This window comes from Pimephales promelas, chromosome 24, assembly GCF_988280905.1.
Source record: "Pimephales promelas chromosome 24, fPimPro1.hap1.1, whole genome shotgun sequence".
In the NCBI taxonomy this organism is placed as follows: domain Eukaryota; kingdom Metazoa; phylum Chordata; class Actinopteri; order Cypriniformes; family Leuciscidae; genus Pimephales; species Pimephales promelas.
Window position 1 is genome coordinate 172,501 of NC_142792.1, and position 15,133 is coordinate 187,633.

Below are 15,133 nucleotides of genomic sequence, written 5' to 3' on the forward strand. Positions count from 1 at the left end.
GAGGTGAGGTGTGTGTGTGTGTGTGTGTGTGTGTGTGTGTGTGTGTGTGTGAGTGAGAGAGAGCTGTAGTGAGGTGAGGTGAGGTGTGTGTGTGTGTGTGTGTGTGTGTGTGTGAGAGAGAGCTGTAGTGAGGTGAGGTGAGGTGTGTGTGTGTGTGTGTGTGTGTGTGTGTGTGTGTGTGTGTGTGTGTGTGTGTGTGTCGCACCTGCCGGACCCGTCCAGGTTGCAGCGGTGGATGAAGTTGAACTTGGCGTCGGCCCAGTAGAGCTTCTGCTGTGTGTGTGTGTAGTCGAGTGTGAGGCCGTTGGGCCAGTAGATGTCGGAGTCGATGATCACAGAGCGGAGAGTCCCATCCATCCCCGCGCGCTCGATCTTCGGCACCTCGCCCCAGTCCGTCCAGTACATGAACCTGAACACACACACACACACACACGTTTATCTTCGGCACCTCACCCATCCGTCCAGTACATGAACACACACTCTCTCTCTCTCTCTCTCTCTCTAACACACACACACTAAAAACAAAGAGTTTTTAACTGTTGGATTATTGGTCAGATCACAGTGTGCGACTCGATGTTCAGACGCACTGCATGCTGGGTAACTCACACTCTCGGACGATCAGCTTGTTTCCAGAGATCTGAACAATCTCATTTCAATGCGCACAAACCTGAAGGATCACATGACCTGATGATTGACAGGTGCTGGTCAGTGATGTCATCACTTCAGGTGCGTCAAACCAGCACAAACCCACTCCCTCGACCTCTGACCTCCGACCTCAGGCCAGAACAAAAGCGCCTGTGTTGGTCAAGCTCAGGATTACCCATCATGCCTCCTGATAAAGCCCGCGGCTCGGGTTACACACACTCCCCTGGCCGCACGTGTGACGTCACACACACACACACACACACTCGTTCCCATCAGGCCTGAGGAGTGACGGCTGCAGACTCTGAGCGCTATTCTAGAGCCCAAAACAACATTATCAAACGGAAAAACCCCATAACTGACAGAAATTAGACAACATTAAAAAGTCCTGAAAAGGTCATAATTATAAAGAGCTGAAACTGACACACCACAATCCTGCCTTTCATCTTATAAACATGACTTAATGCGGCGTAATTTCATATCTAAATGTCAACCTTTTTATGGCTTACAACAGCACGATACTTTCCCTCGTGTGTGTGTGTGTGTGTGTGTGTGTGTCATGCTTCACCGCACACACACTGCCGCTCAGAAGATTTGGATCAGTGAGATTTTTCTTTTTCTTTTTTAAGAAGTCTCTTCTGCTCACTGTTTATTTTACTAAAAACATCAAAATAAAAACAGTTTAATAAACTCCAGTCTTCAGTGTCACATGACCCTTCACAAATCACTCTAATATTTTATTATTATCAGTGTTGAACACAGATATTTACACTTTTATTTCAGGATCTTTGATGAATAGAAAGTTCAAAAGAACAGAATTTGTCTGCAATAGAAGCTTTTGTAACACTATAAATGTCTTTACTGTCACTTTGGATCAATTTAATTCATCCGTGATGGAAAAACTATTGATTTTTTTTTAGGGCTGTCAAACGATTAATCGCATCCAAAATAAATGTTTGTGTTTACATAATATATGTGGGTGCACTGTGTATAATTATTTTACATATATAAATACACAGATGCTCTTATATATTTAAAAAAATATTTTCATGTTTATAGATTTATATATAATAATAATTATATATAAAAAATAAATATTTTATGCATTATCTTTCTTAAATATCTACATGGATGTGTGTGTATTTAATTTATTTATTTAGCCCTATTTTTTTTATTTATAAATAAAAATTCTTAAAAGCTTCTTTTTCAGATAAATGCTGTTCTTTTGAACTTTCGATTCATCAAATAATCCCGAAATATAAACATTCTGAACTTTTAAACGGTGTCCAACACTGATAATAATCATAACTGTGTCTTGATCCTCATATTAGAGTGATTTGTGAAGGGTCATGTGACACTGAAGACTGGAGTAATGATGATAAACTCAGCTGTATATTCACACAGGAGCGGTGACGGTGACGAGCTGCGCTCAGCGGGACCCGAGACTGTAAACGTCTACACAACACGAGGAGCGTCTCGTTCCAGCCTGTAACTACCGGCCTGCGAAACATAAACATCCAGGAGACAAGCCGCAGCACGCCCGCTCCCGACGCGGAGACGAGGCCCCAGCCGGCGCTTCACGGGGGACCGCCCCAGTGCCCGAGTACAAATCACTATTATAGAAGAACTACGCTTATAATGACCGTTAATCTTCATACACTAGTCTATACCCGAAGCTATAGACTGTGAATTTAAACAGTTCGCATTCTAGGGTTTTTTTTAGTTATCTTAGCATACAGCGATCCGAGATGATTAGGGAGAACGCTTTTCACCGTCTATACGATGCTTTGGCACACTGTTTGTCATCTGGATGATTTCATGTTTTTAGATTGAGATTTAAATCAGAAGTTCACAAGCAGTACATTTGCATCTTCTTTCTCCAATCATGATCATTGCAAATATGATAAAAGCATAATTTGATATTTGACATGCTCGTATTTAAAAGTAATATATGTATTATGACTTTTTGCTAAACGTACCTAAAAATTCAATTTCTTTCACTTTAACTATATTAATAATCAGAACAAAAATAAAAGATTATTACATGAATTAAGGGGTTTTATTTATTATATTAAATGGTGGAAAAATGCCCCTTTTCATAAGATGTAGAATAAGTCTCTGTTGCCCCTGAGCGTGCGTGTGTGCGTGTGTGTGTGTGTGTGTGTGTGAGAAGTTTTAGCTCAAAGATAATTTTGAACAGCAAGTTAAAATTGCCCCTTTTTGAGGGTGAGCGAAACCGTGTAGTTTTGTGTGTGTCCCTTTAAATGCAAATGAGCTGCTGTTCCTGGCACAGTGGGCGGAGCTTGTGTGTGTGTGTATCTTCAAGTCGTACATGATAATCTATAAATCGCTGGTCTGGGAACTGTCGTAAGACGCCGAGAGAGTGACATGCTACTGCAGTCAGAACAGTGACCCGTGACCCCGCCCCTTCCGACTCGCGAGGGCCGCCGTAGCTCAGCCCACTCACCCGCGCGCCGGGTCCAGAGCGATGGCCCTCGGCTGGTCCAGGTCCTGCCAGAACAACACCTTCCGGTGCGCGCCGTCCAGCTCCGACACCTCCACCCGGTTGGTCTCGGAGTCGGTCCAGTAGAGCTTGTTCCCGATCCAGTCGCAGGCCAGGCCGTCGGGGGAGGCTAGGTTGGACACGACGGTGGAGGGAGCGCCGCTTGGCGTGGAGCCGTTGAAGCGCGTGCGTTTGATGGACTCCTCGCTCACGTCGCTCCAGTAGATCAGATCCTGCGCGAACACGTAATCCAGCGCCGCCGCGTCCTCCAGGCCGCCCATCACCACCGTAGCGTTCGCTCGCCCGTGAGCCGCGTCCACCAAGCGCAGGTCACGCCGGTTAGCGTACAGAAGCAGCGGCAGGCCTGAGAGAGAGAGGGGGGGGGGGGGGGTCAGAGGTCAAACAGAACGATTCTGAAAACATATTCAGGTGTGAAAAGAACTCAATCGGGCTTGTTTTCCAACACTAAACATCCTTAAACGTGTCCTCTCTGAAAGATGCGCCGCTTGTGTGTGTGTGTGAGCGACGAGCGCGACTCGAGAGCTTTTATCTGCTGCATGGGGAAACAGCGCTGTTTATCACACACACATCTGAGTGTGTTCGCTCACCGGCTGCTACGACACACCACCGTGAGCTAACGATGCTAGGCATGGTAAAACCTGGTACTCGCGGTAAATCAAGAAAACGAGATTTAAACAGAAAGAGAACTGTGTTGAGCTGTTAAACAATGATTCGTTTTCTGTGTATGAACGCATCCAACAGCTGCTCACCGGCTCATAACACACATCCGAGATTAAAGCGTCTGCTGTTTCCATGGTTTCTACTAAATAAACCCGGGTGTGATGTCATCGAAAGGCGCCGTGTCCTGGGTATTTCTCTGGATTTATACATTCTTGGAAAAAATTTAAATCAACAAAAAAAATAGCATCGTTCAAGTGGTTTTTGGATATTTGAATCCAAAAATCTTACATAGCGTGCCTTTCAGACATTAGGATGCATGTTTAGCAGATTTGGGAACGAATCAAGGCTTTTTACGGCACAGTGTTTCAGAGCAGCTTTACAGAGATCATAATAATGATGCAACAAAGTTTGTTTCCAGAAGAAAATAGCATCCAGTCAGCTCATGATGCAGTTCTCATATAATGGGGTCAATGCAGGAGATCAATAATATTGTAGAATATTATCCGAATTCACTCCGGATAGCATCAGCAGGACACCAGTAAGTCCACACAGTAATCCTGCTCCTGTAGAGAAGAGGATCCCGCGTGTGTTCCTGCAGACCCGGGGATGGAGCGGCGACTCCACGGGGATCTGGCAGAAAATCAAACCTCAATTTGACACATCGACCGCAGAAACACCGGCACAACCTCCAGCCTGTTTTCCTAACACGGGGAATTTCCTTTCTCAAATATTTAGAAACTCTGAGCAGTGACTGAAGCCCGAGCCAGAGCACAAACTGGGAATATGGAGATTTCTGGACACTTATTGCTTGGCCTCGGATCATGTCAACCTCTCAGCTGGTCCTTTACACACTCCTTCGGGATTTGGATTGGTGGTTTTGTGTCTCACTGGACAGCTGTTACACACAGCACTGTTTACCAACACTAGCAACTCACTTCGTGGCCAAAGAAAGTGTTTCTCTTCTCACCACAGAAGAACCATTTTGGGTTTTCAATGACCATTTCTCAAAACGTAACCATTTTTTCTAACCGTGAAGAGCGTTTTAATAAACCTAAACCCATTTTACATCACTGTAAGATTATTTAATGCAATGAAACGATTTTAAAGGGTATTCTTGGAACCATCAGTATCAAAGAAGAACCTTTATTTTTAAGAGTGAATCACACACACAAGAGCGAACCGAACACAAACCCTCGAAAGAATCGAACTGAGCTGCAGTTTGAGTGTGTATTGTAACTTCACAAACTCAAAGAGAAGAGCTGCTTTCACACACAACTCTCTCACAGGACACATAAATGACGATAAATCACTGATATACTCGAGGGGTTTTGCTGCTGCGGCTGAAAACGAGCGAGTTTGATGTGAACGAGTGAAAGATTCACACGGCCGCGGTTCTCAAAACAAGAACACGAGCACAAACAACAAAACAAACACGTTACACATTCTACAGCTCCAACGATACAGATCAGCATCGACACACTATACACAACAGCACTGATTCACACTTCACGAAACAACAAGATTGATTCTCTCTCACACACACACGGGCGCGCGCCTGTAATTACAGAGATTCGATCCAGAGAATCATTAGATCAGCGCGATTCGTGAACAAATCGAGCGCCGTAAATGAAACTCACCCCGTATCTGCAAACACAAAGTACACAGTAAGAGACTCTGTAGTGCGGCACACATCTTCAACGCTCAGCCGCGCCGCTTCGCTCGCATCGCTCCGGCTGCGTGTGTCTGGGATTCGGATTCTTCGCGTTGATTCTCCGTTGCGGTTTTTCATCGATTTGATTGTTTCAGTGTTTCAGTGAGTCCGTGCGTCTCCTTCCGCTCGCAGGGAAAATGCCCGGACGCTTCCAAACCCTTCCGCCGGCTCTCCCGATCCCAGTGCTCCGTCACTCTCACTCACTCACTATTGTTGTGTTTCATCTCATTCAAGACACGCTCTTTCTCTATATCGGACCATAGTGCGGTAGAGACGCAGAACAGACTGTATAATGTGGGAAGTGGAGCGTCGCGAGCGTCGTGGACGCGTGGATAAAAGCAGTGAAGCGCATTCCAATGGGACTACTTTTTCACGCAGTGGTTCGTGCTGCGGCCCGAAACACAAAACAACACAAAGCAACGGCAATGAATTACACTTCATTAATACTCACCTATTGGTCATTGTCTCTCATTTATTCTTCAAAATCACCGAATATTGCGCTTTTAAGACTCTCTCTCAGTCTAAGCACTTTTTTTTGTGATTTGTTAATATCACTTGCAGGGATTTTATACTACATATTATTCCATCCCAGCAAACGGGTCCGTTCTTTTAAGGTTCTCTCAAAGTTATGAACAAACATTATTCCTGTAACATTAATAGACCGTTCGTTCAAAGTTATCAGTTATTTGAATGCCTGATGTTCTCAAAACGTTTGTACAACATGTATCGATCATGGAACGTTTTTGCTTTTTAAATGTTGATCCCGTTTTCAGAACGTTCAGATTTAAAAGTAACGTCATCATAATGTTTGAAGATTGACTGTATCTTTTGAACATTTTATTTATAATATTTTAATGAGAATGTCAGCGAAATAGTCTATAATGTATTTCTGAAAGTATTGTAGAATGTATTTATCTTGCTAATAGCTTTATCATAAATATTCAATTTTACTTTTCTATGTGCATGTATAGTAAAGTGGAATAAAGCTGAATTTATCATCATTACTCCAGTCTTCAGTGTCACATGATCCTTCAGAAATCACTCTAATATGAGGATTTGATGCTCAAGAAACATTTATGATTATTATCAATGTCATATTTTATTTCTCAGGATTCTTTGATGAAAGGAAAGTTCAAAAGAACTTATTTATTTGATATACAATTTCGAACATTACCCAGATTGCAAATGACATCTGCCACATTCCTCTGCTCGCGTAGCAAACCCGAGTGTGGCAATAACATTCATATCCGGGCCTCATCTGGGCCAGAACCGAGCCATATGTGCCACAGATGGCCTGGATATGTATGCTCTCTGGATATAAATGTCTTTACTGTCACTTTTAATCAATTTAATGTGTCCTTGATAAATAGAAGTTTTAATTGATCGTCAACACCGGCCAGTAAAACACTCATCAGTCACTAGTTTTGAGATTTAGTTTGGATCAGATTTTAAATGAGCTTTTGAAACATGCCTGTCGTTAACTGTTGTGCTGTTTATGGTAACTCGTGCAGATGAAACGTAATAAGAAACCTTGTAGATATTGAAAAAGACCCCTTTTTATTTCTTGCAGGAGAAACAAAACCATCACATTAATCTCAAGGTGTCTGTAAAAGCCCAGACTCACCAAAAAATGTACCACCAACATATACTAACAGATTAGAAAATACAGAAGCAGAATAAGATTAAAACTTAAGAGTGAACTGGACAGATTTCAGTGGATCATGCTGTGAAATAAACGCCTGACCCCTGCCACCGCCTGGACGATCACACAGAGGAAAGCAGTGAACTACAAACAAACACTCGTTCACTTCCACTGAAAACATGAAGTGTGTGTGTGTGTGTGTGAATCTCTCCAGCTGTCATGTGACACACTAACAAGTGCACGACTACACTAGTGAGCAGTGAAGCACAGCCGCTCTCGGGACCCGTGAGGTGCTTCTTACAACAGAACGCGTTCATGATGTTTGCTGACAAGAAACGCTCGGTGAGAGAGAAAGAAAGAAAGTGGCGAAGCTGTTCAAGATCTCAGCCTTCGTTTCATCATTTGAGGCGACCTGAGTTCAGTGTATTGCTTTTTATTGCTCTCCTCGAACTGTGGAAACCAAACCAGCCTAAATATATCAAAATACAAATCTTTTCTCTGGGTGAGGCGGCACACTCCTCCAGAGCAGAGTGTCAGTGTGCTACACCTCATAGTGCAGGTCGTTGAGCTCCAGCCGAGTGTAGTGCCGCCTGTCGAAGGACTCCATGGCCTTCCGGGCCACCAGAGCGAGGATGAGCACGAGGAAGAGCAGTGTGAGCACCACGATGGCCACCAGGCTGTTCTTCCACATCACCCGAGACACCTTGGGCCTCCCCGGGACCGGGCCGCCGGCAGGAGCACCGAAGCCCCGGCGCCTCGACTCGCTCTCGGGCTCAGCGGGCGGAGCCGCGGCTGCAGGTGTAGTTACAGTTGTTGTAGTTGTTGTCGTAGTTGTAATAGTTGTTGTGGGTGTAGTTGTAATAGTTGTTGTGGGTGTAGTTGTGGGTGTAGTTGTGGTGGTTGTTGTGGGTGTAGTTGTGGTGGTTGTAGCTCTTGTGGTTGTAGCAGTCGCTGGTGTGTGTGTGCCGGTGGTTGTCGGGCTGGCGGTCGCTCGGACGGGCTTCACTGGATGTGGTTCTGGTCTGGAAGGTTTGCCCAGTTTTCGGACTCTGTTGGGTTTGGTCGGAGGCCGCGGGGCTTTAGTGCTGGTGCCTTTAGCTGTTGTTGTGGTTGTTGTTGTGGTTGTAGTGGTGGACTGTGTAGTGGTAGTGGTTGTCGTGTCAATGGGTGTGGTTGTCGTGGCAACATGTGCGGTTGTCATAGCGAGGGTTACAAGCATCAGGTATGGTTCTGACCCAGTCAGCAGTTCTTCAGTGCTAGTGCTGGTGCTGGTCAGCGGTGTGGTGGTCGGAGTTGTTGTTGTAGGTGTTGTTGTTGGTGTTGTTGTGGTGGTTGTTGTTGTTGTGGGTGTTGTTGTTGTGGTGGGTGTTGTTGTTGTTGTCATGGTTGCTGTTGTGGGTGTTGTTGTGGTCGGGGTCATCTTTGTCAGTACACTGGGTCCAGGCTTGGCTGTTATTCTTCCATTTGCTTTAGCCAATGGATGAGTTGAACCTGAAGTGATTAATACATTTGCAAGAAAAAAAAATCAGCAAAACACCATCAGCATCAAACTCTTGATCAATATACTCAAAGACCACCCACCTACTTATAGTATGTTGATTCTTTGATTCTTCATTATTTCTATGAATATAGTCATTTATTTTAATACAATTTTGGTAACAGTTTACAATAAGGTTCTAAAGCAGAAAAATGGTGGGGCGGCAGGGGAGGCAGGGGCGGAAGGGCAGGGGCGGAAGGGCAGGGACGGAAGGGCAGGGGCGGAAGGGCAGGGGTGGAAGGGCAGGGGCGGAAGGGCAGCGGGGGAAGGGCAGGGGCGGAAGGGGTGGCAGGGCAGGAGAGGCAGGGACGGAAGGGCAGGGGTGGAAGGGCAGGGGCGGAAGGGCAGGGGTGGAAGGGCAGGGGAGGAAGGGCAGGGGCGGAAGGAAGGGGCGGAAGGAAGGGCAACGGCGGAAGGGCAGGGGCGGAAGGGCAGGGGCAGAAGGGCAGGGGCGGAAGGGCAGGGGCGGAAGGGGTGGCAGGGCAGGAGAGGCAGGGACGGAAGGGCAGGGGTGGAAGGGCAGGGGCGGAAGGGCAGGGGCGGAAGGGCAGGGGCGGAAGGGCAGGGGCGGAAGGGCAGGGGTGGAAGGGCAGGGGCGGAAGGGGTGGCAGGGCAGGAGAGGCAGGGACGGAAGGGCAGGGGCGGAAGGAAGGGCAACGGCGGAAGGGCAGGGGCGGAAGGGCAGGGGCGGAAGGGGTGGCAGGGCAGGAGAGGCAGGGACGGAAGGGCAGGGGCGGACGGAAGGGCAGGGGCGGAAGGGCAGGAGAGGCAGGGACGGAAGGGCAGGGGCGGAAGGAAGGGCAACGGCGGAAGGGCAGGGGCGGAAGGGGTGGCAGGGCAGGAGAGGCAGGGACGGAAGGGCAGGGGCGGACGGAAGGGCAGGGGCGGAAGGGCAGGAGAGGCAGGGACGGAAGGGCAGGGGCGGAAGGAAGGGCAACGGCGGAAGGGCAGGGGCGGAAGGGCAGGGGCGGAAGGAAGGGCAACGGCGGAAGGGCAGGGGCGGAAGGGGTGGCAGGGCAGGAGAGGCAGGAAAGGAAGGGCAGGGGCGGAAGGGCAGGGGCGGACGGAAGGGCAGGGGCGGAAGGGCAGGGGCGGACGGAAGGGCAGGGGCGGAAGGGCAGGAGAGGCAGGGACGGAAGGGCAGGGGCGGAAGGGCAGGGGCGGAAGGAAGGGCAACGGCGGAAGGGCAGGGGCGGAAGGAAGGGCAACGGCGGAAGGGCAGGGGCGGAAGGGCAGGGGCGGAAGGGCAGGGGTGGAAGGGCAGGGGCGGAAGGGCAGGGGCGGAAGGGCAGGGGCGGAAGGGCAGGGGTGGAAGGGCAGGGGCGGAAGGGCAGGGGCGGAAGGGCAGGGGCGGAAGGGCAGGGGTGGAAGGGCAGGGGCGGAAGGAAGGGCAACGGCGGAAGGGCAGGGGCGGAAGGGCAGGGGCGGAAGGGGTGGCAGGGCAGGAGAGGCAGGGACGGAAGGGCAGGGGCGGAAGGAAGGGCAACGGCGGAAGGGCAGGGGCGGAAGGGCAGGGGCGGAAGGGGTGGCAGGGCAGGAGAGGCAGGGACGGAAGGGCAGGGGCGGACGGAAGGGCAGGGGCGGAAGGGCAGGAGAGGCAGGGACGGAAGGGCAGGGGCGGAAGGAAGGGCAACGGCGGAAGGGCAGGGGCGGAAGGGCAGGGGCGGAAGGGGTGGCAGGGCAGGGGCGGACGGAAGGGCAGGGGCGGAAGGGCAGGAGAGGCAGGGACGGAAGGACAGGGGCGGAAGGAAGGGCAACGGCGGAAGGGCAGGGGCGGAAGGAAGGGCAACGGCGGAAGGGCAGGGGCGGAAGGGGTGGCAGGGCAGGAGAGGCAGGAAAGGAAGGGCAGGGGCGGAAGGGCAGGGGCGGACGGAAGGGCAGGGGCGGAAGGGCAGGGGCGGACGGAAGGGCAGGGGCGGAAGGGCAGGAGAGGCAGGGACGGAAGGGCAGGGGCGGAAGGAAGGGCAACGGCGGAAGGGCAGGGGCGGAAGGGCAGGGGCGGAAGGAAGGGCAACGGCGGAAGGGCAGGGGCGGAAGGGGTGGCAGGGCAGGAGAGGCAGGAAAGGAAGGGCAGGGGCGGACGGAAGGGCAGGGGCGGAAGGGCAGGGGCGGACGGAAGGGCAGGGGCGGAAGGGCAGGAGAGGCAGGGACGGAAGGGCAGGGGCGGAAGGGCAGGGGCGGAAGGAAGGGCAACGGCGGAAGGGCAGGGGCGGAAGGGCAGGAGCGGAAGGGCAGGGGCGGAAGGGGTGGCAGGGCAGGAGAGGCAGACTGGAAGGTTGGTGGTTCAATCCTGGTTCCACCTGACCAGTGTCGAGGTGTCCATGATCAAGACACCTAACATCCCAAAATTCTAGGCCTTCCTTGGTTGAAAATACACAACCCCCAGCAGTCCAGGGCAGACAAACAACTCACTGGTCTTTCTTACGCCACAATCACTTCTGTTTCCAGAGCTAACCATAGCTACCGCCACCACGAAGAGCCCTGATAATCATCAGGCCTGCCTCCACATCGCTCATTTGATCGTAAAATATACCTGGAACCACCCTCGCACCCGAATCAACCCACTTACTTTAACTGAACAAAAATCTATGAAAGAATATGTACAGGAGGCGTTACATCGGCTGGTTTCAGGGATTATCAGGGCTTGAACCAATGTATGGTCAAACACAGGTGTCCGTCAGTTCCTGCTGCCCTAGACCAGCTCCGTCATGCACAGTTTTGTACAAACTTGCGCATATGTGAAGGAGATGAGTGCAAGATGGCCTTCAGTACCACATCTAGCCACTATGAGTGCTGTGTTATGCCTATGGGATCTCTAGTTTCTCTGTTTTACAGTGGCTCAATCATATCCATCAGATCACTTAAGACAAAATTTGTGATTGCCCTCATAGACGATATTCTAGCGTATTCATTCACCCTCCTTTACGACCCATGTTGATCAAGTCCTCCAGCGTCTCTCGCAACATAATAAGCAAATGTGAAGTTCAACACATCATCAGTCCAGAGGGGGTGTCAATGGATCAATCCAAAGGAACCTCTGTAGTGCACTGGCCTACACCTCACGACTGCTAAGACCTACAGAGATTACGAGGAATGGCCCATTTTTACCAAGATTCATCCTTCAGTTCCAAAGCTCATCCTCTCACATCTCAAACCTGTGCCGATCACGCCATTACTCTCGGACCGGTATTCACTACGGCTCCCATTCTTAAACACCCTGATCCTTGCAAGCCCTTTGTTGTAGAAGTAGATGCTACCGAGGTAGAGTTGGACAAACCAGCGGACATTTATAAAGTCTCTAACCGGACGTACGAGGAAAATGTAGGATAGGAGATCTCATTTTCAACTTCAAAATAGTCTGACATTGTTTTTTCCCCTTTTTTTTTGTAAACGCCGTTTGTCGTTGCGTGTTCGCTCTGTAAACACTGGGTCTGTTCTTCCGCCTGTCACGCTTGACCTTTCACCCTGATTGTGTAATGTGTGTCACAAGTGCAAGACCAGCATTAGTGGATATAAAGTATATAAATGTGTGTTTTGTTGTAAATGTCGCTGGTTTGTCCAGATCAGACTCTTATTCCTCGGCTGGATCGTGTCGAGACTTTGAAACTCACATCTGACCTTCGACCCGTTGGACCCCATTGAAGACACTATATGGAGAAACCCTGGAGTGTGTTCTTAATTTCTTTTTCGACAGAAGAAAGACCGACATGAACATCTATCATGAAACTTACATTCTGACCCTTTAAATTGAACACAAAGAGATCTGCTGTTGTCGTTCTCACCCTTGAATATGTCGTAGGTGTTGATTCCAGCGCTGGCCGGCGTCAGCGGACAGTCCGTCTCGCTCTCACAGTGGAACAGCAGGCAGTTCTGATCCCCGGGCCGGGCCGGCGGGTTATACACCACCAGGTTACACTTCACCCCTGCGGGAAGAGGATGGTGAAGAAACCCATCGATATAATATCATATTTAAATGTAATTTATTTTTAATGCGATGACTAAAACATTTTTTATAACCTTTAAAGATTGTCCCCATTTATAAAACGAAATGTTTCAAGATGAAGGAAAACTCACACTTACTGTATTTAAAAATAAAAAAATATTAAATTACTATTATAGGTGGCAGCAGTAATACGTGTTTAGTCTATAGATATGAGCGTTTGAATATATATATGTGTGGAGGCGTGTAGACTTAAAAATTCATTATACAGATTTTTTGTCGCTTCCAAAACCAGTTAGTCTGGAGCCCTGACCCCTGACCCGGGCCCTCCGGTGTGAGAGGAACATTACCTGTCCTCAGGTCCTCAGAGCAGCAGGTGAGTATACAGTCCTTCTCCGACGGCTTCGCCAGCGCCTCCATCACGGTTCCCTGCTGACCCAGAGCCGCGCGAGTGTTCACGGCCACGTCTCGGTGCTGGCGAGAGTAGCAGGTGTCTCTGTCGGGCTCCGGGGCCCCGCAGGCCTGCAGGACGAGGCACGCGAGCAGGACCGACACCGAGGCCCGGACCCGGCCCGAGCTCACACACATGATGATGCTGACGGATCGAGGAACTGAGGAACTCACACACCTGAGGACAGCAGAACACCTTATCTCATCACCCTCTGGATAGACACAGTGCAGTCCAAAGAGCTCGAGCCGTCAGCCGCTCTTGTGAAATACGATATCAAGGTCAATGTGCATTGCTGCGATAACTGAAAATAAAACAGTATTTTGTTTTCTCATCTTAGTTCACAATGATTTGGAACAAAACAAACTAACAAGCAGAAGAACTTTTTGATAACGACCACATTAAGTTATGAAAATATTATTTCTGAATGTTCCATGAACGTTGTAAAAGTGTTTCTTCTCGGTTCTGTGAGCGTTACGGGAACAGTGACACTGTATCGTTCTTCACACATTATGGAACGTTACTTTTGAATCATTTAAAAAGCGTTACATTTAAAACACACATCAACTGAAACATTCCAGAAGAATCATTCCATGAGCGATGGATAAATAATGATTCTGTTCTAATTCTCTGAGATCATTATTAAAGAGCAGATGACTCTGAAGGAGCGCTCTATTCATGGAAGAACGTTTGATCATAACTTTGAGAATGTTTCGTCTTCTCTGAGAATATGAAATAATAACTCAATGAACGTATGAATATGAGCAAAAAGTGATTCAGGATCATAGCAGATAAAGAGTTGACTGACCGATGTTGAGTGTGTGAAGGCTGATCTCCATCTGATTCCTTCCAGTCACACACACACACACACACTCGCTCTGAATCTCCACAGGCAAACCTTTGGTCCCTGTCGAGGAACGTTTATCACAGAACGTTATAAAAGCACTCAGGAATCACACACACCTTCTCCTCTGCTATCAGCAGGGCCGACTATTCATTATTGATCATCACAGTATTCATACACACTCGAAGCTTCTGTGATTCAGACGTGTGTGTGATGAAGATGAAGATGAAGAGGATGTGATGGTGTGATGCTGGTCGCCATGGAGACTGAGCATCACGGGAGCAGTGTCCGGTGTGTGTCGTGATGCAATCCTTATGAAACACGAAACACTAAACACCAGAACCCGCCGATCAGCCTATTAAAGCCGCGGGGGTTATATGGCGACACACACACACACACACACACACACACACACACTGATCGCGGATGTTCTTCGATGCGCAGAGGCAGTGAGCGACAGTCAATGGTCCGTTATCTAGAGCAAGTGTGTCGAGAAAACACCTAAACTCCACACAATCACACAAACAGAGGCGATCCTCGAGCACAAACACACACACACACACACACGCGTGATCTCTCTTTATTCGAGCAGCTTCAGCGGTGATGCAGATCAGTCACTTACCATGAGATCAGTGACCCATTTCTGTGCCTTTGTCCTCCGCGGGATGATGATGAGGATGATGCTGATGATGCTGTCTCTCTCACACACACACACACACACACACACACACACACACACACACACGTACACTGATCTGAGATGCACACTGATCTAAATGTCCAAAAGCAGTAAATAAGCACACCGAAGACCCCGATTCCCTAACATCCTTCAGTGGCTCTAATTTAAGTGTCACTGTGAACTCTTAAATGTGACGTGCGCGCGCATTGTGTTGTCGATCCTGCAGTGGCGCATGCGCAACACCAGAGGGCGACACACACACAGACACACACACACACACACACCTGAGAGAGTGACGACAGCGATGAAAACATCACACGTTCCGTGTACGTTTTGATATTTTTTTTTTTGAACCACAAAACCAATTAACGAGAAACCACCCTTTTTTCGTTTCAAACCAAAAACAAAGAAACGGTAAAAAAGAGCCGTTCTCCCATTTTTGGTTCTGAATCCAAAAACAAAAAATGACAAAATCAAATAATGGCCCGTTCTTTTTTTTTTTTTTT

General features: G+C 48.7%; 2 protein-coding genes across 3 annotated transcripts in view; both read right to left on the reverse strand.

Moving 5' to 3' along the window:
* lrp6 (low density lipoprotein receptor-related protein 6) overlaps positions 1–5,857 on the reverse strand; it is a 23,421-nt gene extending 17,564 nt beyond the window's left edge. Inside the window, exons 1-3 of the mRNA XM_089127112.1 lie at positions 5,464–5,857; positions 3,110–3,509; positions 206–409 (exon numbers count right to left, since the gene is read on the reverse strand). Of these exons, the coding sequence (XP_088983238.1) occupies positions 206–409; positions 3,110–3,509; positions 5,464–5,518 (659 nt within the window). The 5' untranslated portion in view covers positions 5,519–5,857. The remainder of the gene's footprint in view (positions 1–205; positions 410–3,109; positions 3,510–5,463) is intronic.
* A 1,218-nt stretch (positions 5,858–7,075) lies between these two features.
* Positions 7,076–14,863, reverse strand: mansc1 (MANSC domain containing 1). 2 transcript variants are annotated; one of them, XM_039660589.2, is made up of 5 exons: positions 14,571–14,863; positions 13,913–14,011; positions 13,007–13,284; positions 12,499–12,639; positions 7,076–8,670 (listed from the first exon to the last, which is right to left on the reverse strand). In XM_039660589.2, the coding sequence occupies exons 3-5, from the start codon at positions 13,242–13,244 to the stop codon at positions 7,721–7,723; spliced, it is 1,329 nt and encodes a 442-aa protein (XP_039516523.2). In that variant the 5' UTR covers positions 13,245–13,284; positions 13,913–14,011; positions 14,571–14,863; the 3' UTR covers positions 7,076–7,720. The 2 variants fall into 2 exon arrangements, with proteins under 2 accessions (XP_039516523.2, XP_039516521.2); XM_039660587.2 differs by lacking the exon at positions 13,913–14,011 and having other exon boundaries at positions 14,571–14,862.
* Positions 14,864–15,133: the final 270 nt, after the last annotated feature.